This window comes from Ranitomeya variabilis, chromosome 7, assembly GCF_051348905.1.
Source record: "Ranitomeya variabilis isolate aRanVar5 chromosome 7, aRanVar5.hap1, whole genome shotgun sequence".
NCBI classification, from domain to species: domain Eukaryota; kingdom Metazoa; phylum Chordata; class Amphibia; order Anura; family Dendrobatidae; genus Ranitomeya; species Ranitomeya variabilis.
In genome coordinates, this window is record NC_135238.1 from 56,214,701 (window position 1) to 56,235,635 (window position 20,935).

Sequence of the window (20,935 nt, forward strand, 5' to 3'; positions counted from 1 at the left end):
GGGGTTCTCAAAAATTCTAATTTTAATCCTGACTCGACTACCCCCATTATCCAGGCACTAGAAGTTATTCTTTGCCATTCTTCTGAGAAGAACTTTAGTCTTCCCCCTACTGGCAGATTTGTCTTATCTGTAATTACGTCTCCTTCTTGAGAAAGATGAAGGGTTTTTATAGTATCCACCTTTCTTCTTTTGATCCGACGTCTCCCAGTCACGATTATACCCCTGCTGGTCTGACTGGAATTTTCTGAAGGGTATGCGTCTCCGGAAGGCATTCCTAAAAGTGGGATTAAATGCTTTAGGAAATCCCTTCTTTCTGTCCTCTGCCTTTGCAAGGATGTCATCCAGCACCGGGCCGAATAAGTACTCACCCCTACATGGAATGGAGCATAATTTGGCCTTTGCCTGAGCATCCCCCTTCCAGGTCTTTAGCCAAAGTGCCCGTCGGGCTGCATTTGAGAGCCCCGCCGATCTTGCAGCCAATTTCAGGGAGTCAATCGAGGCATCTGCCAGATAAGCCGCTCCTTCTCTGACTTGAGACAGGGAGTTCAATAATTTATCCCTAGGTGCTTTAGCTTTAAGCTGTTCTTCCAGCTGAGTCACCCAGACCATGATAGATCTTGCCGTACAGGTGCCTGCGATTGCGGGCTTAAAGGCTCCAGATGATGCTTCCCACACTTTTTTAAGGAGCATGTCAGCCTTTCTGTCTGAGGGATCTTTAAGGAGTCCCACATCCTCTAAAGGTAGCGAGGCTGTTTTTGAGGTAGATGCTACTGCCGCATCCACCTTCGGGATTTTCACCCACTGGGATAAGGTCTCATCTTCAAAGGGGTACCTCCTTTTTGCGGCCGAGGGTAAGAACCCCTTGTCCAGCTTGTCCCACTCTCGTCTTACCAGATCTTTAATGGTATCTACCACGGGAAAAGCTTTGCGACTTCTCTGGCTTAGTCCTGCAAACATGATCTCCTGGGTTGTTTTTGGCTCCTTACTTTCTGCCACACCCATAGTTGCCCGGACTGCCTTGATTAAAGTCTCCATACTGTCAGTGGAAAAGCAAGGCCTTCCTTCCTCATCTGAGGAGGGTGATGACGAACTCTCTGAGCACTCGCCCTCTTGCAATGAAGGGCTGGAATCGGATATTATTTCCATACCACTCTTCTCATGCCGTTTAATTTTAAGGGACGATTTTATTTCTTCCCTAATTACTTCCCTCAAATCCGATACACGGAGGGGGGGCCTCTTCTTCTAATGTACGGCATATACATAACTGACATAATTTTTTTGAATAGGTGTCAGGTAGTGGCTCCGTGCATAACGCACACTGCTTATGTTTGGACTTCGAGACCTTTTTCCCCTATATAGAAAAAGCATAATATAGAAGACAGTTGTATCAGCCAATGGGTCAGATATCAAACTCACCACCGCTGATGACAAATAGAGTACCGGTTTCTGAGGGGGTGAGGTGCGCCGTGACGTGCCAGGGTCCTGCTGCCCGCGTGCCACATCCCCACAACGAGATCTGCTGCTGCTCCTCTGTTCTCCTAACTGTCGGTGTTCGGCGTCTCCTGTGGAAGACATGTTGCCGCACACCACTCACCAAGCGCTGCCTTCTTTTCAAAGGTCCCGCGCTCTTCCTCCCGGCCTCCTCCGGAAGTCGTTGAATCACTTCCGGGTTACAAGCGCCGACCTGCTCCTGCAGCGTCGCGTGCACGTGGACGACCCGGGGCGGCGTGCCTTCCCCCGGAAACGCCACCCATCGCTCTTTGCCAGACGAGGGGGGAAGCTGGACACAGGACTTCCCCCGACGCTGCTTCCGGGCCCCCGACTCTGCCGTTCTCACCTGGACACCGCAGAGGCTTGGCGGACCCGGGTAAGCTATGAAACTGTAGGCTCCCGCCGTCCGGACAGGAACCCAAAACTGGAGGGCGAGGGGGGCCGCCCCTTTTTAACCTGTAGGTTCCTGTCCGGAAGGTGGGCGGATCCCCTCTCTCGTTGTGGGTGCTGTCGTGGCGATAGGAAAAATACTCATCCTAAGATCAAAAATATAGAGTCTGTATGGCAAGGATTTTCAAAATAAGTACACCAGCCTTATCCGGTCTAAGATAGGTTTAAAAATGTATACAGTTTGTATTGTGAAATCTGGTGACAGATCCTTTTTAGATCACATATTTGTGGTCATGCGACCGCCCACTCCCGGCATCAGTGAATCCTGAGCGTGCACAGTGCCTGCTGAGAGGATACAAAAGTCTGCAGTCACATAAAGTGACTGCAGACTAACACCAAACCTCAACAGCCCTTTTAATATTGTAGCCTGGTGTTGGTGAATATAGATTCCTTTTTCTGTGATGTTTTATGAATTTTATTTCCTTTTTGGTGAGTTACTTATACATTCTCTTACACTGACTGAGCTCTTGTATCCTCAATAAGGTTCAGTTCTCTTGCTAAAAAAGAGCGATCCAGAGGGACGTCAGATAGACCAGATTCTGCAAAAAAATAAAAAACAATTATATATATATGCACTACTTGGAAACAAATATAACTTAGCATGTGACAGTTTATGTAAAATCTATCTATCAACATTTTATAATTAATGAAAATGGGGAAAAAAAAATACTTATGCAGCTGTGATGCGAATATAAAAGTGCAGCACTTATGGCCTCCTCTCTGCAAGGAACGTAAATCACTAAGGTGTTAGCCCGCTGCCAGAGGGTGAAATGATGGCCGTACCTGCAGATAGAACAGATGACGTGTGCTTATATTTATTAAACTCGAGATACTCTCTGATCATTTCATTAATCAGGAGATTTTCATGTGACAGCTCAGGTCTAGGTTCGCTCTGGTCATTCAGTGCGGCAAACACTTCGGCCCGCACCCGAGCCTTGAGCTGTCCTAGCACTCCTCTTTTATCCAACGTATCTGTCAAAACTAAAGAAGAAAATAAGATGTAAAATAAAACCAAGTATTACATCTAAAATACCTTTGTTATATTGGATGTGTGTAACAAAAATAACACAAATTCATTTTAGTCTGTGCAGCAAATCCACAGACAAGCACAGGTATGGAGAGAGGCCATTCATAACTATATTAAAGGTCTTCTCTGGGGAAACATCTATAAACATGATAATAACAACTTGTTGATCCGTGGGGGTCCGACCACAATCTGCACGGTTCAGTGAACACATGCGGATTCACCTACGTTCAATAGACGGCAGCGCTTTGCCCACAGCGAACATGTGCTGCGTCCAAAGCGCTGCCACTTCCGGATCAAGCGCACAGACCCAAAAGGTTTTTTTAGTACTATTGATATTGATGACCTATACTTGTAAAAAGGTCATTAATATTAGAATAGTGGGGGTCCGGCACCAAGCACCCATCCAGCAGTGGTTACCAGCTCCAGCAGTGGTCAGATGTGGAGCGTAACAGTGAACACAACACTGTTTAGTGGCCGTCTCTTTAGGTAATAGGAGCTTATCTGAGTACAAGGAGGCATTCAGCAGAGTACCGAGCTGTGGTGTTGATACTGATAACAGCAGCACAGAAGGTGTCAGATCTCTACTGATCAAATATTGATCACACATCCTATGAATGGGTCATTAATGTAATGATAGGTTCCCTTTAAATGGATTTGATTCTGTCACTTTTTTTGCTCAGAAATCCTGCAAATTGGATTCCTACAACACCGTTATATCCTCAAGAGGTGTCCCTGCGTACTTTTGAAACTGTGTTTTATACATGTCCCACTCTGCATGTGAATTGTGTGGTCTGGTCCCATCCAGATTATGATTTGGTGCCTTCAATTGTCGCCTCTTCTATCTGTATGAAAGGGGATGATGTCTCTGTGTCATCCATACAGTGCCGGAAGTCTCGCTCCAGCGCAAGGCATCAGAGATCGACAGTAGCGTAGCTACCGGGGGTCAGAGGGGGCGGTCGCCCAGGGCCCCGTGCTCTGAGGGGGCCCACCCAGAGCTACGCTACTGTAACTGCGTGCGCCAATACAATTACATTCACTGCCACTCGGCTGCTATGGGCCCCTGAGCAGGTGGGAGGGCCCCTGTGCCAGCAGTGGGCCCCCTGCCCGTCATTGCTGGGTCAGCTATAGGGCACCCCCTATAGCGCTATGCTCCTTCTCCCATCATCCCCCTGTCAGCATCTGGCGTCACCGACGCCAACACTGACAGCAGGCGCAATGACGTCACTAACCAGCGCCCGCTGTCAGGAGATGAGTGGGCACTCAGAGCTGCGGAGAAACCAGAAAGAAGAGAGGTGAGTATTTATTTTTTATGGGGGTTGCCTTATATTACAGGGTCTGCCTATAGGGGTGCTGCCTTATACTACAGGGTCTGCCTATAGGGGTGCTGCCTTATACTACAGGGTCTGGCTATATGGGATGCTGCCTTAGACTACAGGGTCTGGTATAGGGGGTGCTGCCTTATACTACAGGGTCTGGCTATAGGGGGTGCTGCCTTATACTACAGGGTCTGGCTATAGGGGGTGCTGCCTTATACTACAGGGTCTGGCTATAGGGGGTGCTGCCTTATACTACAGGGTCTGGCTATAGGGGGTGCTGCCTTATACTACAGGGTCTGGCTATAGGGGTGCTGCCTTATACTACAGGGTCCGCCTATAGGGGTGCTGCCTTATACTACAGGGTCTGCCTATAGGGGTACTGCCTTATACTACAGGGTCTGCCTATGGGGTGCTGCCTTATACTACAGGGTCTGCCTATGGGGTGCTGCCTTATACTACAGGGTCTGCCTATAGGGGTGCTGCCTTATACTACAGGGTCTGCCTATAGGGGTGCTGCCTTATATTACAGGGTCTGCCTATAGGGGTGCTGCCTTATATTACAGGGTCTGCCTATAGGGGTGCTGCCTTATACTACAGGGTCTGCCTATGGGGTGCTGCCTTATATTACAGGGTCTGCCTATAGGGGTGCTGCCTTATATTACAGGGTCTGCCTATAGTGGTGCTGCCTTATACTACAGGGTCTGCCTGTGGGGTGCTGCCTTATACTACAAGGTCTGCCTATCGGGGTGCTGCCTTATACTACAGTCTCTGCCAAAATGGGTGCTGCCCTGTGCTGCAGAGTCTGCCTATGGGTGCTGCCTTGCGCTATAGAGTCTGCCTATGGGTGCTGCCTTGTGCTATAGAGTCTGCCTATGGGGGTGAATTATACTATATGGAGGCTTACGGGGAGTGCATTATACTATATGGAGGCTTACAGGGAGTGCATTATACTATATGGAGGCTTACGGGGAGTGCATTATACTACATTTAGGACGATCTGGTGCTTTATACTATATGGAGGCTATCTAGGGGGGCATCATACAGTGTGGACATTACAGTGAAGGGGCCATCAAACAGTTTGGAGGCTACTAAGGGGTCAGTATACTGTGTGGGTGGTACTATACAGAGAGGGGGCATTATACTGTGTATAAGGGCGCATTATGCTGTGTATAGGGGAGCTGTACGGGGGGAGACTCGGGACAAAATGTTATTAAATGTAAAATGGGCACTTCTGGCTATAGGGGAACTCAGGTTACTGTGACTGTCAAAGGGGCACACAGGGCATTGTTACTTTCTAGGGGGCAAAATGTGGGCACTGTTTTCTAGGGCACTTGCACCCGGCATTACTATATTATAGAGGGGTGCTTTAGAATTTAGAGGGCACAGAGAACCACACAGCAGGTGCAGTAATAGCGACACATGTGGCAGCAACGGCTCAGTATTGCGGTATCACGTGCAGTAATAGGGACACATACGGCAGCAGCGGCTTAGTATTGGGGTATCAGGTGCAGTAATAGGGACACATACGGCGCCAGCGGCTCAGTATTGGGGTGATGGGGCTGGCATATGAGAAGTGAAATGTGTCTTTGTTGTTTTCTCTGTAGACGAGTCCTGGCTGGAAGAAGTTGTCATATCGGTCTGGGCCAGATGGAAAAGATGGGAAAAGTGAACGACTCCATCAGAAAGAACGTCAGCGGTAAGTCATTATCTGTAACTGTGCAGTGATCTCTTATATGTTCTGCAGGACTGGTATCTACCACTGACCATATGGCGGTAATATCCATCTTGGTCTTTATATAGGAGATTATCTTCAGCAACAGAGCGGTCATCTGCTGAGGTTCTCCTCCAGTATTAGGGCGCGTCACCGAGTTGTAATCAAGGTTGGTTAGGGGCCCACTCAGAAGCTTCACCCCTCCCCCAACTGAAACCCTAGCTACGCCTCTGGAGACCGACAGTGCGAAGCCATGTAATGAGGCGATGCAGGCTGCTCCCTGGCTGTTTAACTGGCAGAGTGAACCATGCAGCCCTCCAGCTCCACTGTGCAGCCGCACTACTTCCAGCACCACATAGATGACAGAGACGTCATCCACTTCCATACAGACAGAAGAGACGGTGATTGAAGGGACAGGATCATAATCTGGATTCTCCCATTGGACTGGACCACACAATTTACATGCACTGCGGGACATGTATAAAACACTCTTTCAGAGCTATGCATTGGCACCTCTGAGGATATAAAGAGGTTGTAGAAACCCCATCTACATGGTTTAAAAGCCAAAACTTGTGACAGTTTACCTTTAAATAGGGCAATAGATCGAGATAACAGATCTGCTTTAATAGGTAATTACTAATATTACAAGTTAATAGTTAAAACCTCTCCAGGGAATCTCTGTGGGTCTCCCCACTGATTCCAAGAACAAAGCTCTGAAATGCCCCCCTCTGAGCAGAGGCCGAGCAGGTGCACCCCCACTACAGCCTTTCTCTATGGGAGACCACTGTACTCTGCCACAGCATTCCCGGCCTCTACTCCATTATGATGGGGATTTTCAAAGTCCTGTTCTTAGGATCAGACCCCCAGTGGCCCGCGGGATCAGAGACCCCCAGTGGCCCGCGGGATCAGAGACCCCCAGAAGCCCGCGGGATCAGAGACCCCCAGAAGCCCGCGGGATCAGAGACCCCCAGAAGCCCGCGGGATCAGAGACCCCCAGAAGCCCGCGGGATCAGAGACCCCCAGAAGCCCGCGGGATCAGAGACCCCCAGAAGCCCGCGGGATCAGAGACCCCCAGAGGCCCGCGGGATCAGAGACCCCCAGAGGCCCGCGGGATCAGAGACCCCCAGAGGCCCGCGGGATCAGAGACCCCCAGAGGCCCGCGGGATCAGAGACCCCCAGAGGCCCGCGGGATCAGAGACCCCCAGAGGCCCGCGGGATCAGAGACCCCCAGTGGCCCGCGGGATCAGAGACCCCCAGAAGCCCGCGGGATCAGAGACCCCCAGAAGCCCGCGGGATCAGAGACCCCCAGAAGCCCGCGGGATCAGAGACCCCCAGAGGCCCGCGGGATCAGAGACCCCCAGAGGCCCGCGGGATCAGAGACCCCCAGAGGCCCGCGGGATCAGAGACCCCCAGAGGCCCGCGGGATCAGAGACCCCCAGAGGCCCGCGGGATCAGAGACCCCCAGAGGCCCGCGGGATCAGAGACCCCCAGAGGCCCGCGGGATCAGAGACCCCCAGTGGCCCGCGGGATCAGAGACCCCCAGTGGCCCGCGGGATCAGAGACCCCCAGAGGTCTGTAGGGGGCCATAAAGGATTATTCTCAATATTCCCAAACACAAAGGGTAACGGAGCCCAGCACCACCGCTCACACAATCTGGGGTCTCAGTACACAGAACACCTAGGAAACTTTCTGACAGTTGTAGGAACTAGCTGTAGCCATGGTAACCAGAGCAGGCAGCTCTATAGTGGGAAGTTACACCGGGCTCAGGAGGCTTCCAGGCAGAAGGTTTACACGAAGTGCGGGGTGCAGCGGATACAGACAGCCGATGTCGGTGGCTGCATTCACGTCCGCACAGAATACACTGGCTTCGGCTACAGGAGACAGACCCGCCGCACTCACCGGCTCTGAGCTCTGACACAGTCGCCATGACGCCTTCTGTAGCCACAGCCACAGTACCCGCCTCACGACTGCGCATGCGCGGTCCTTTCCTCGCTCTACCTCATGTCATTACGTACATCTAACACTAGAGTGATGACAAGTAGACACACAAAGTGGAGCGCGGCGCCATATTTGTAGGGACCAACTGAAACCTATTGAAGCATGTGCAGAGAACTGGCCTAATGCTACACGTTGTGCGCCATCTAAGGTTACTCTACAGTGGGAGAAACCTCAGGATCATATGAAAAAAACCTGTAACCTGAAAGAAGAGGAGGCACAGAACACAACAGCCTGGAGGCGGAGAGCAGGCTTATTCTATAACCATGTTGGACAGTGTCCTCACAAACAGTGCCAGCCAGAGTACCCCCACAACAGTGCCAGCCAGAGTACCCCCACAACAGTGCCAGCCAGAGTACCCCCACAACAGTGCCAGCCACAGTACCCCCACAACAGTACCAGCCGGAGTTCCCCCTCACAACAGTGCCAGCCCGAGTACCCCCCACAACAATGCCAGCCAGAGTACCCCCACAACAGTGCCAGCCAGAGTACCCCCTACTGCAGTGCCAGCCAGAGTACCCTCTACAGCAGTGCTAGACAAAGTACCCCCACAACAGTGCCAGCCATTTTACCCCCTACAGCAGTGCCAGCGAGAGTACATCAGAGTCATCGCTACAACAGTGCTAGCTTCAGTCCTCCCTACAACAATATCCTCCCTATAGTAGACTGCCTATTGGGGGTGCATTATACTGTACTGCCTGCCTAATGGGGGTGCATTATACTATACAGGCTGCCTAATGGAGGTGCATTATATTGTACTGGCTGCCTAATGGGGTGCATTATATTGTACTGGCTGCTTAACGGGGGTGCATTATACTATACAGACTGCCTATTGGGGGTGCATTATACTATACAGACTGCCTAATGGGGGTGCATTATACTGTACTGGTTGCCTATGGGGGTGCATTATACTATGCAGGCTGCCTATAGGGGTGCATTATATTGTGCTGGCTGCCTATGGAGATGCACTATACTGTACTGCCTGCCTAATGGGGGTGCATTATACTGTACTGGCTGCCTAATGGGGGTGCATTATACTATACTGGCTGTCTAAGGAGGTGCATTATACTGTACTGGCCTATGGGGAGTGCATTATACTATGCAGGCCTATGGGGAGTGCATTATACTATACAGGCCTATGGGGAATGCATTTTACTTTACAGGCCTATGGGGAATGTATTAAACTATATTGAGGACTATCTGGCACATTACACTATATGGAGGCTATCTAGGGGCCATCATACATTGTGGGGATTACAGTGAAGGGGCCATCACACAGTGTTGGGGCCATCAAGCAGTTTTGGGGCTACTAAGGGGTCAGTATACTGTATGGGGGTACATTACAGTGAGGAGGCATCATGTTATGTATAAGAGAGCATCATGCTGTGTATAGGGGAGCTGTACAGGGGGGAGACTCGGGACAAAATGTGGGCACTGTTTTCTAGGGCACTTGCACCCGGCATTACTATATTCTAGAGAGTTGCTTTAGAATTTAGAGGGCACAGAGAACCACACAGCAGGTGCAGTAATAAAGACAGCAGCAGCATTGGGGTATCAGCAGGATGAAGAGTTTGTGCAGTTTGGGAATAGATGGTGATGGGGCTGGAATATGAGAAGTGAAATGTGTCTTTGTTGTATTCTCTGCAGCCGAGTCCTGGGTGGAAGAAGTTGTCATATCGGTCTGGGCCAGATGGAAAAGACCGGAAAAGTGAACGACTCCATCAGAAAGAACGTCAGCGGTAAGTCATTATCTGTAACTGTGCTGTGATCACTTATATGTTCTGCAGGACTGGTATTTACCATTGACCATATGGCTGTAATATCAATGTTGCTCTTTGCATATAGATTACTTTCAGCAACAGTGCGGTCATCTGCTGAGTTTCTCCTCCACTATTAGGGTCCGTCACCCAGTTGTAATCAAGGTTACCTGGTTAGGGGCCCACTCAGAAGCTTCGCCCCCCCCCCCCCGAACCGAAACCCTAGGCTACGCCTCTGAACTGCACATTACACATGCTATCATAGTGCAGCGCAGGTGATTTTTTTAATATATATAATATTCATTATGTAAACTAGGGGGCAGGTCAGTGAGGGATCAGTGACCTATTAGAACCAATACTGATGAATATCTAATTACAGGCCGCCCCGGAGCACGAGCATATCATTAACTCAAAACTGAAAATAAAATGTTAAACAACAACCACAAGACGGATTTCATCACCAGGTATGATTGTAATCAGTATAACAGCACCGACCTGACACTGTCTGTAGGTTACTGTGCACAATTCTGCTGACAGGTTCTCTTTAAAGAGGAAAGCAATCTTAAAGGGGTTGTGTCAAGATTATAAATAGGTAAAATGTTATATTCCTTATAAAAACAAGCAACTTTGCAATTGACCTCTTATTAAAAATCCTCTGTGTTCTCAAGAATCGAAAGCTAAATTGCTAATAATGATCATGAATGTGGTTACAGTCAGCAAAAATGTAATCCTGCAAGGTTTCAAAGTAATCAATGCACTATTATTTGTGATCTTCACTGCGTGACATTGCAAACTTAATATCACATGGCCAAAGTTGTTGTAGCCCTACTTGAATGGTTATTTAACTATTGTAGGGATTCACGCTCCTCAGTAGGGTGCATTCACACACAATGGATTCTTGTGTCAAAACAGTGTGACACTTATTTCGACATGGTGCATAGTATCGAAAAACAAAACCATAAACCCCAAATCCCTAGCTTTGTCCAGGCGCCAACTAAACAAAGTAGACCCTGGCTACTCTCACATGGCTGAGCTAGTCCCAGTTCGACCTGTGCGGTCTCTTCTCAGAGACATTCTGGCCTGTCTCTGAATGAGAAACCTGAACTCAATGATCTAGAGGAGTGTTCCAATACTTTCTACATGTAATGTACTTTCCACTGCCTCAATAGCACCAATTCTGTCCAGCATACAGTATGTACAGCAATGCCATTCATAATATCATAGGACAACATTATAGGAAGCCAATTAAATGATCTGTATGCCTTGGGAGTGTGGATAAAAAACTGGAGAATGCAGAGGAAACCCACCACTAACACTGGTGATAGCTAGATGAGCGCTTGTACAGGGTGTCCTTAAAGTCTGGACACATAGGAATAATTTTAATTCATTTAATTCAATTATAATAGAATTTTGCAAAGCGAATCAACCTTTGCATCGCAAATGATGGAAATCATATTGAAGAAATTATTTAACATTCCAATTGAATACAATTGTGCTAATAAATTTCATTTCTTGAAAATGTGTGTTTTCGCCTGTGTGTCCAGACTTTAGGGACATCCTGCATATCTCAATGGGAAGAGGGGAACAAACCGTTAAATGATGCATGTCTCGGGAGATCATAATGACTGTACATGTTGAAATATAACATTCCTGATCCTCATTTCCTGACTTATTGTGTGTCACTGGGGGACAATCAGGGAACCCATACACATCACATTGTTGGTAAGTTCTGTTTTTGAATACGTCCATCTTGTTTTGTTATTTTAGCACATCACGGCCCCAATTCATCAAGATCAGAAACTTTCTCACCTGTCTTGATGAGGGACTATATAGGAGTCCTGAGTCATAAAATGGGTTGTCCACTAATAGGACAACCCCTACAACAGTGACAGTGAGGTTGCATGACATGTGATGTCCAGCACCAAATCAGAGCTGGCGTCACTGTCCCCGCCTTTGGACGGATTGAACATGAAGAAGAAGTTCGGGCTGCAGCTAATGTCTGACTTCCTCTACATGTTCAATTTGTACATAGTCCTCCATATAGAATAATGCATTCTCCATAGCCCTCAATATAGTAGAATGTGCACCATAGTCCTTCATATAGTATAATTTGCTCCATAGTCCTCCATATAGTATAATACACTCCCCATAGTCCTCCATATAGTATAAGAAACTCCCCATAGTCCTCCATATAGTATAATACACTCCCCATAGTCCTTCGTATAGTATAATACACTCCCCATAGTTCTCCATATAGTATAATAAACTCCCCATAGTCCTCCATATTTTATAATACACTCCCCATAGTCCTCTATAAAGTATAATACACTCCCCATAGTCCTCCATATAGTATAATAAACTCCCCATAGTCCTACATATAGTAGAATACACTCCCCATAGTCCTCCATATAGTATAATACACTCCCTATAGTCCTCCATATAGTATAATAAACTCCCTCCTGATTCATAAACTAATAGGACAACCCCTACAACAGTGACAGTGAGGTTGCATGACACGTGGTGTCCAGCACCAAATCAGAGCTGGCGTCACTGTCCCCAACTTCGGACAAATTGAACATGAAGAGGAAGTTCGGGCTGCAGCTAATGTCTGACTTCCTCTACATGTTCAATTTGTACAAAGGCGGAGACAGTGACGTCAGCGCTGATTGGTCACCGGGAACCACCCACCATGCAACCGCACAAGAGCCCCAGGACTGCGAGTGCCAACACCTCTGGAATGGCGCCGGCACGGGACGCGAGTATAGGCTTTTTTATATTATCAAGGCCAAACATTTAGATCAAGGGGTTGTCCTATTAGTGGACAACCCCTTTAAAAGGGACAGTCTTCTTAATAAATCAGGAATAGGGCTGGTTTTAGACAAAGTGAAGTTCTGGGCAAAAGAGCCGGAAATGCTAATATATTGCACCATCACACTGAAACATTTAGGTTGTATTTACATGTGCTGAGTTCAGGCCATTAAATTAGTGTGATCAAAAATATTCAAGTAATTTGACGCTTGTTTCCCGGCCTCTTTACATCGGCTGAGGAACAATGATGGGGACAGAACAATCACTAATAGATCAATCTGTCCACATTTAGTATCATGTTATCAGTAGCATATCTGCAGTTTTCACTGGGCGATGTGCTGCTGAGAACAATGATTTTTGTTCCAGCACAAACAACAATCCAATCACTCTATGAATAGGCAGCATTTTGCTTGTTTAGTATAAAACACACCATAGTCCTCAACATAGTATAATGCACCCCACAGTCTTCCATATAGTAATAATAATAATAATAATAATTTTTATTTATATAGCGCCAACATATTCTGCAGCGCTTTACAACTTATAGACATTACAGCATAACAGAAATCACAGTTCAAAACAGATACCAGGAGGAATGAGGGCCCTGCTCGCAAGCTTACAAACTATGAGGAAAAGGGGAGACACGAGAAGTGGATGGTAACAATTGCTTTAGTTATTTGGACCAGCCATAGTGTAAAGGTACGGTCACATTAAGCGACGCTGCAGCGATAGCGACAACGATGCCGATCGCTGCAGCGTCGCTGTTTGATCGCTGGAGAGCTGTCATACAGACCGCTCTCCAGCGACCAACGATGCCGAGGTCCCCGGGTAACCAGGGTAAACATCGGGTTGCTAAGCGCAGGGCCGCGCTTAGTAACCCGATGTTTACCCTGGTTACCAGCGTAAAAGTAAAAAAAACAAACACTACATACTTACATTCGCGTCCCCCGGCGTCTGCTTCCTGACACTGACTGAGCTCCGGCCCTAACAGCACAGCGGTGACGTCACCGCTGTGCTTTCACTTTAGGGCCGGCGCTCAGTCAGTGTCAGGAAGCAGACGCTGGGTGAGTATGTACTGTTTGTTTTTTTTACTTTTACGCTGGTAACCAGGGTAAACATCGGGTTACTAAGCGCGGCCCTGCGCTTGGTAACCCGATGTTTACCCTGGTTACCAGTGTAAAACATCGCTGGTATCGTTGCTTTTGGTGTCAAACACAACGATACACGGCGATCGGACGACCAAATAAAGTTCTGGACTTTATTCAGCGACCAGCGACATCACAGCAGGATCCTGATCGCTGCTGCGTGTCAAACTAAACGATATCGCTAGCGAGGACGCTGCAACGTCACGGATCGCTAGCGATGTCGTTTAGTGTGACGGTACCTTAAGGCTCGGGTGTTCATGTAAAGCTGCATGAACCAGTTAACTGCCTAAGTATGTAGCAGTACAGACACAGAGTGCTATAAACTGCATAAAGTGTATGAGAACATGATGCGAGGAACCTGATTGTTTTTTTGTTTTTTTTAATTGGCCACACAGGGATAGTTAGGTTAATGCATTGAGGCGGTAGGCCAGTCTGAACAAATGAGTTTTTAGGGCACGCTTAAAACTGTGGGGATTGGGGATTAATCGTATTAACCTAGGTAGTGCATTCCAAAGAATCGGCGCAGCACGTGTAAAGTCTTGGAGACGAGAGTGGAAGGTTCTGATTATTGAGGATGCTAACCTGAGGTCATTAGCGGAGCGGAGGGCACGGGTAGGGTGGTAGACTGAGACCAGAGAGATGTATAATGTGCACCATAGTCCTTCATATAGCATAATTTGTCCATAGTCCTCCATATAATATAATGTGCCCCATAGTCCTCCATATAGTATAATACACTTCCCATAGTCCTCCATATAGTATAATACCGTGTTTCCCCGATAGTAAGACAGCGTCTTACTTTCTTTTACCACTCAAAAGTCCCACTATGTCTTACTTTCGGGGGGGTGTCTTACATTGGGAAAAAAACCTGTGTGGTCGCTGGAGAGCTGTCACACAGACAGCTCTCCAGCGACCAACTATGCGAAGTCCCCTGGTAACCAGGGAAAACATCGGGTTACTAAGCGCAGGGCCGCGCTTATTAACCCGATGTTTACCCTGGTTACCAGTGTAAATGTAAAAAAAAAAAGAAAAAAAAGTGAGGTGTCATATCTTGTTTTTTCCAGAGGTGATTTTGGAGTTTTTGGGCTGTCGGGACAGAATACAGTGGCTCTTCCTTTGCCTTTTAGTGTTTTTAATCCTTCCATCTCCAAGTTCTAATCGTAGCTTCGCCGGAGGGCGCCCCAGTGGAGGCTGCAGTAGGCCGGCTCTGGCGGTGGGTCCATGCGGGGTGGAGTAGATGAAGCTGGCCGCTGCTTGCTGCTCCGGAGCGCACAGTCCGTGCGGGGGATGGTGCACCAGGCCGGGGGAGGACAGGACATGCAGGTATCCGCCGCCTCCTGCGCCAACCACAGCGCCGCCCCCGGCCACGAACCCCCCGGAGAAGCTGGAGCATTTGTCGGGGAGCAGCAGCTGGTCGTGCCCGAGGTGGCTTCCCTTTCTCATGGTACGGAGCCGCCGCCTTCTCCGCTCTCCTCCTTGTGAGGCGGATTGTACGGCTGTGTGTGCTCGGGCCCCAGCTCCGACCTTCGCGCGTAAACCGCATCCCTTCATTCATTGTCAGCTGACCTGGAGCCATTTTTCAGCCGCGGCGGTGGCAGGGAGGTCGGAGCTGGGGCCCGAGCACACACAGCCGTACAATCCGCCTCCATCTGCCTCCCCCGGTGCTCGATAGCCCTCCGACGAGCTCACCTCAGCACCTGCTCTAACTGCAGCCCCGGCTATTTGTAGGGTGCAGGCCGGGCAGTGCGGATTACTGGGGTCACTGTTGTGAATTCGCTTTTTGCTCCCTCTAGTGGTTCTAGTTTTTTGACTCTGGTTTTTCTGTCATTCCTTTTATCCGCACCTGGGTCGTTAGTTAGGGGTGTTGCTATATAAGCTCCCTGGACCTTCAGTTCAATGCCTGGCAACGTAGTTATCAGAGCTAGTCTGCTGTGCTCTTGTCTACTGATCCTGGTTCCAGTTATATCAGCTAAGTCTGCCTTTTGCTTTTTGCTATTTGTTTTGGTTTTGTATTTTTGTCCAGCTTGTTCCATATCTATATCCTGACCTTTGCTGGAAGCTCTAGGGGGCTGGTGTTCTCCCCCCGGACCGTTAGACGGTTCGGGGGTTCTTGAATTTCCAGTGTGGATTTTGATAGGGTTTTTGTTGACCATATAAGTTACCTTTCTTTATTCTGCTATCAGTAAGCGGGCCTCTCTGTGCTAAACCTGGTTCATTTCTGTGTTTGTCATTTCCTCTTACCTCACCGTTATTATTTGTGGGGGGCTTCTATCCAGCTTTGGGGTCCCCTTCTCTGGAGGCAAGAAAGGTCTTTTGTTTTCCTCTACTAGGGGTAGCTAGATTCTCCGGCTGGAGCGTGTCATCTAGAATCAACGTAGGAATGATCCCCGGCTACTTCTAGTGTTGGCGTTAGGAGTAGATATATGGTCAACCCAGTTACCACTGCCCTATGAGCTGGATTTTTGTATTCTGCAGACTTCCACGTTCCTCTGAGACCCTCGCCATTGGGGTCATAACAGTTTGCCAGGCCAGTATTAAATGTTTAATGCATTGCAGAAGAGGGATTATAAGAAAGAAGATTCTGAGTTTTTTTTGTTTTTTTTTCTTCTTCCCCTTTACCTCAGAGTGGCTATGCTTGCTGCAGACATGAATGTCCAGACCTTGATTACAAGTGTGGACCAGCTGGCTACTCGTGTGCAGGGCATACAAGACTATGTTATCAGAAATCCTAGGTCAGAACCTAAAATACCGATTCCTGAACTGTTTTCCGGAGACAGGTTTAAGTTTAGGAATTTCGTGAATAATTGTAAATTGTTTTTGTCCCTGAGACCCTGTTCATCTGGAGACTCTGCTCAGCAAGTAAAAATTGTTATTTCGTTCTTACGGGGCGACCCTCAGGATTGGGCTTTTTCGCTGGCGCCAGGAGATCCGGCATTGGCTGATATTGATGCGTTTTTCCTGGCGCTCGGTTTACTTTATGAGGAACCCAATCTTGAGATTCAGGCAGAAAAGGCCTTGCTGGCTATGTCTCAGGGGCAGGACGAGGCTGAAGTGTATTGCCAAAAATTTCGGAAATGGTCCGTGCTGACACATTGGAACGAGTGTGCACTGGCCGCTAATTTTAGAAATGGCCTTTCTGAAGCCATTAAGAATGTTATGGTGGGTTTTCCCATTCCCACAGGTCTGAATGATACTATGGCACTGGCTATTCAAATTGACCGGCGGTTGCGGGAGCGCAAAACCGCAAATTCCCTCATGGTGTTGTCTGAGCAGACACCTAATTCGGTGCAATGTGATAGAAAAACCGCAAATTCCCTCATGGTGTTGTCTGAACAGACACCTGATTTAATGCAATGTGATAGAATCCTGACTAGGAATGAGCGGAAAATTCATAGACGCCGGAATGGCTTGTGCTACTACTGTGGTGATTCTACACATGTTATCTCAGCATGCTCTAAACGTATAGCTAAGGTTGTTAGTCCTGTCACCGTTGGTAATTTGCAACCTAAATTTATTCTGTCTGTAACTTTGATTTGCTCACTGTCGTCTTATCCTGTCATGGCGTTTGTAGATTCAGGTGCTGCCCTGAGTCTTATGGATCTGTCATTTGCTAAGCGCTGTGGTTTTACTCTTGAACCATTAGAGAATCCTATTCCTCTTAGGGGTATTGATGCTACGCCATTGGCAGCAAATAAACCGCAGTATTGGACACAGGTTACCATGTGCATGACTCCTGAACACCGCGAGGTGATACGTTTCCTGGTTTTACATAAAATGCATGATTTGGTTGTTTTAGGGCTGCCATGGTTACAGACCCATAATCCAGTCCTGGACTGGAAGGCTATGTCAGTCTCAAGTTGGGGCTGTCGTGGTATTCATGGGGATTCCCTGCCTGTGTCTATTGCTTCTTCTACGCCTTCGGAAGTTCCTGAGTATTTGTCTGATTATCAGGATGTCTTCAGTGAGTCTGAGTCCAGTGCACTGCCTCCTCATAGGGACTGTGACTGTGCTATAGATTTGATCCCAGGCAGTAAGTTTCCTAAGGGAAGACTGTTTAATCTGTCGGTACCTGAACATACCGCTATGCGTTCATATATCAAGGAGTCTCTGGAGAAAGGACATATTCGTCCGTCTTCTTCCCCTCTTGGTGCGGGATTCTTTTTTGTGGCAAAAAAGGACGGATCTTTGAGGCCTTGTATTGATTATCGGCTTTTAAATAAGATCACTGTCAAATTTCAGTATCCTTTGCCGCTGTTGTCTGACTTGTTTGCCCGGATTAAGGGTGCCAAGTGGTTCACCAAGATAGACCTTCGTGGTGCGTACAACCTTGTGCGCATTAAGCAAGGTGATGAATGGAAAACGGCATTCAATACGCCCGAAGGTCATTTTGAGTACTTGGTGATGCCTTTTGGGCTCTCCAATGCGCCTTCAGTTTTTCAGTCCTTTATGCATGACATCTTCCGGAAGTATCTGGATAAATTTTTGATTGTTTATCTGGATGATATTTTGGTTTTTTCTGATAATTGGGATTCGCATGTGGAGCAGGTCAGGTTGGTCTTTAAAATTTTGCGTGAAAATTCTTTGTTTGTCAAGGGCTCAAAGTGTCTCTTTGGTGTACAGAAGGTTCCCTTTTTGGGGTTCATTTTTTCCCCTTCTGCTGTGGAGATGGACCCAGTCAAGGTCCGAGCTATTCTTGATTGGACTCAGCCCTCGTCAGTTAAGAGTCTTCAGAAGTTCTTGGGTTTCGCTAACTTCTACCGTCGTTTTATCGCTAATTTTTCTAGCATTGTGAAACCTTTGACGGATATGACCAAGAAGGGCTCCGATGTAGCCAACTGGGCTCCTGCTGCCGTGGAGGCTTTCCAGGAGTTGAAACGCCGGTTTACTTCGGCGCCTGTTTTGTGCCAGCCCGATGTCTCACTTCCCTTTCAGGTTGAGGTGGATGCTTCAGAGATTGGAGCAGGGGCCGTTTTGTCGCAGAGAGGCCCTGGTTGCTCTGTTATGAAACCTTGTGCCTTTTTCTCTAGGAAGTTTTCGCCTGCCGAGCGAAATTATGATGTGGGCAATCGGGAGTTGTTGGCCATGAAATGGGCATTTGAGGAGTGGCGTCATTGGCTCGAGGGTGCTAAGCATCGTGTGGTGGTCTTGACTGATCACAAAAATCTGATGTATCTCGAGTCTGCTAAACGCCTTAATCTGAGACAGGCCCGCTGGTCATTGTTTTTCTCCCGCTTTGATTTTGTTGTCTCGTATTTACCAGGTTCAAAGAATGTGGAGGCCGATGCTCTTTCTAGGAGCTTTGTGCCTGATGCTCCTGAAGTCGCTGATCCTGTTGGTATTCTTAAAGATGGAGTTATCTTGTCAGCTATTTCTCCGGATCTGTGACGTGTGTTGCAGAGATTTCAGGCGGATAGGCCTGAGTCTTGTCCACCTGACAGACTGTTTGTCCCGGATAAGTGGACCAGCAGAGTCATTTCCGAGGTTCATTCCTCGGTGTTGGCAGGTCACCCGGGAATTTTTGGCACCAGAGATCTGGTGGCCAGGTCCTTTTGGTGGCCTTCTTTGTCAAGGGATGTGCGGTCATTTGTGCAGTCCTGTGGGACTTGTGCTCGAGCTAAGCCTTGCTGTTCTCGTGCCAGCGGTTTGCTCTTGCCCTTGCCTGTCCCGAAGAGACCTTGGACACATATCTCCATGGATTTCATTTCTGATCTTCCGCTATCTCAGGGCATGTCCGTTATCTGGGTGATATGTGATCGCTTCTCCAAGATGGTCCATTTGGTTCCTTTGCCTAAGCTGCCTTCCTCTTCCGATCTGGTTCCTGTGTTTTTCCAGAACGTGGTTCGTTTGCACGGCATCCCTGAGAATATTGTGTCAGACAGAGGATCCCAGTTCGTTTCCAGGTTCTGGCGATCCTTTTGTAGTAGGATGGGCATTGATTTGTCGTTTTCGTCTGCTTTCCATCCTCAGACTAATGGACAGACGGAGCGAACCAATCAGACTTTGGAGGCTTATTTGAGGTGTTTTGTCTCTGCTGATCAGGACGATTGGGTGACATTCTTGCCGTTGGCTGAGTTTGCCCTTAATAATCGGGCTAGTTCCGCCACCTTGGTTTCGCCTTTTTTCTGCAACTCTGGTTTCCATCCTCGCTTTTCTTCGGGTCATGTGGAGCCTTCTGACTGTCCTGGGGTGGATTCTGTGGTGGATAGGTTGCAGCGGATCTGGAATCATGTGGTGGACAACTTGAAGTTGTCACAGGAGAGGGCTCAGCGCTTTGCCAACCGCCGCCGCGGTGTGGGTCCCCGACTACGCGTTGGGGATTTGGTATGGCTTTCTTCCCGCTTTGTTCCTATGAAGGTCTCCTCTCCCAAATTTAAACCTCGTTTTATTGGGCCTTACAAGATATTGGAAATCCTTAATCCTGTATCTTTTCGTCTGGATCTTCCTGTGTCGTTTGCTATTCACAATGTATTTCATAGGTCCTTGTTGCAGCGGCACATTGTGCCTGTAGTTCCTTCTGCTGAGCCTCCTGCTCCGGTGTTGGTTGAGGGCGAGTTGGAGTACGTGGTGGAGAAGATCTTGGATTCTCGCCTCTCCAGGCGGAGGCTTCAGTACCTGGTCAAGTGGAAGGGCTATGGTCAGGAGGATAATTCCTGGGTGGTCGCCTCTGATGTTCATGCGGCCGATTTGGTTCGTGCCTTTCATGCCGCTCATCCTGATCGCCCTGGTGGTCGTGGTGAGGGTTCGGTGACCCCTCACTAAGGGGGGGGTACTGTTGTGAATTCGCTTTTTGCTCCCTCTAGTGGTTCTAGTTTTTTGACTCTGGTTTTTCTGTCATTCCTTTTATCCGCACCTGGGTCGTTAGTTAGGGGTGTTGCTTTATAAGCTCCCTGGACCTTCAGTTCAATGCCTGGCAACGTAGTTATCAGAGCTAGTCTGCTGTGCTCTTGTCTACTGATCCTGGTTCCAGTTATATCAGCTAAGTCTGCCTTTTGCTTTTTGCTATTTGTTTTGGTTTTGTATTTTTGTCCAGCTTGTTCCATATCTATATCCTGACCTTTGCTGGAAGCTCTAGGGGGCTGGTGTTCTCCCCCCGGACCGTTAGACGGTTCGGGGGTTCTTGAATTTCCAGTGTGGATTTTGATAGGGTTTTTGTTGACCATATAAGTTACCTTTCTTTATTCTGCTATCAGTAAGCGGGCCTCTCTGTGCTAAACCTGGTTCATTTCTGTGTTTGT

General features: G+C 48.1%; 1 protein-coding gene across 4 annotated transcripts in view; it reads right to left on the reverse strand.

The window, feature by feature from the left end:
- Window positions 1–20,935, reverse strand: part of CEP20 (centrosomal protein 20) — a 76,819-nt gene that overhangs the window by 21,215 nt on the left and 34,669 nt on the right. The window contains exons 1-3 of one of the 4 annotated variants that reach the window (XM_077275138.1): window positions 7,895–8,036; window positions 2,725–2,922; window positions 2,396–2,480 (exon numbers count right to left, since the gene is read on the reverse strand). In XM_077275138.1, the coding sequence (XP_077131253.1) occupies window positions 2,396–2,480; window positions 2,725–2,922; window positions 7,895–7,970 (359 nt within the window). In that variant the 5' untranslated portion in view covers window positions 7,971–8,036. Of the gene's footprint in view, window positions 1–2,391; window positions 2,481–2,724; window positions 2,923–7,894; window positions 8,037–20,935 lie in introns of those variants that run through there. The other 3 variants (XM_077275142.1, XM_077275139.1, XM_077275140.1) reach the window with 3 other exon arrangements.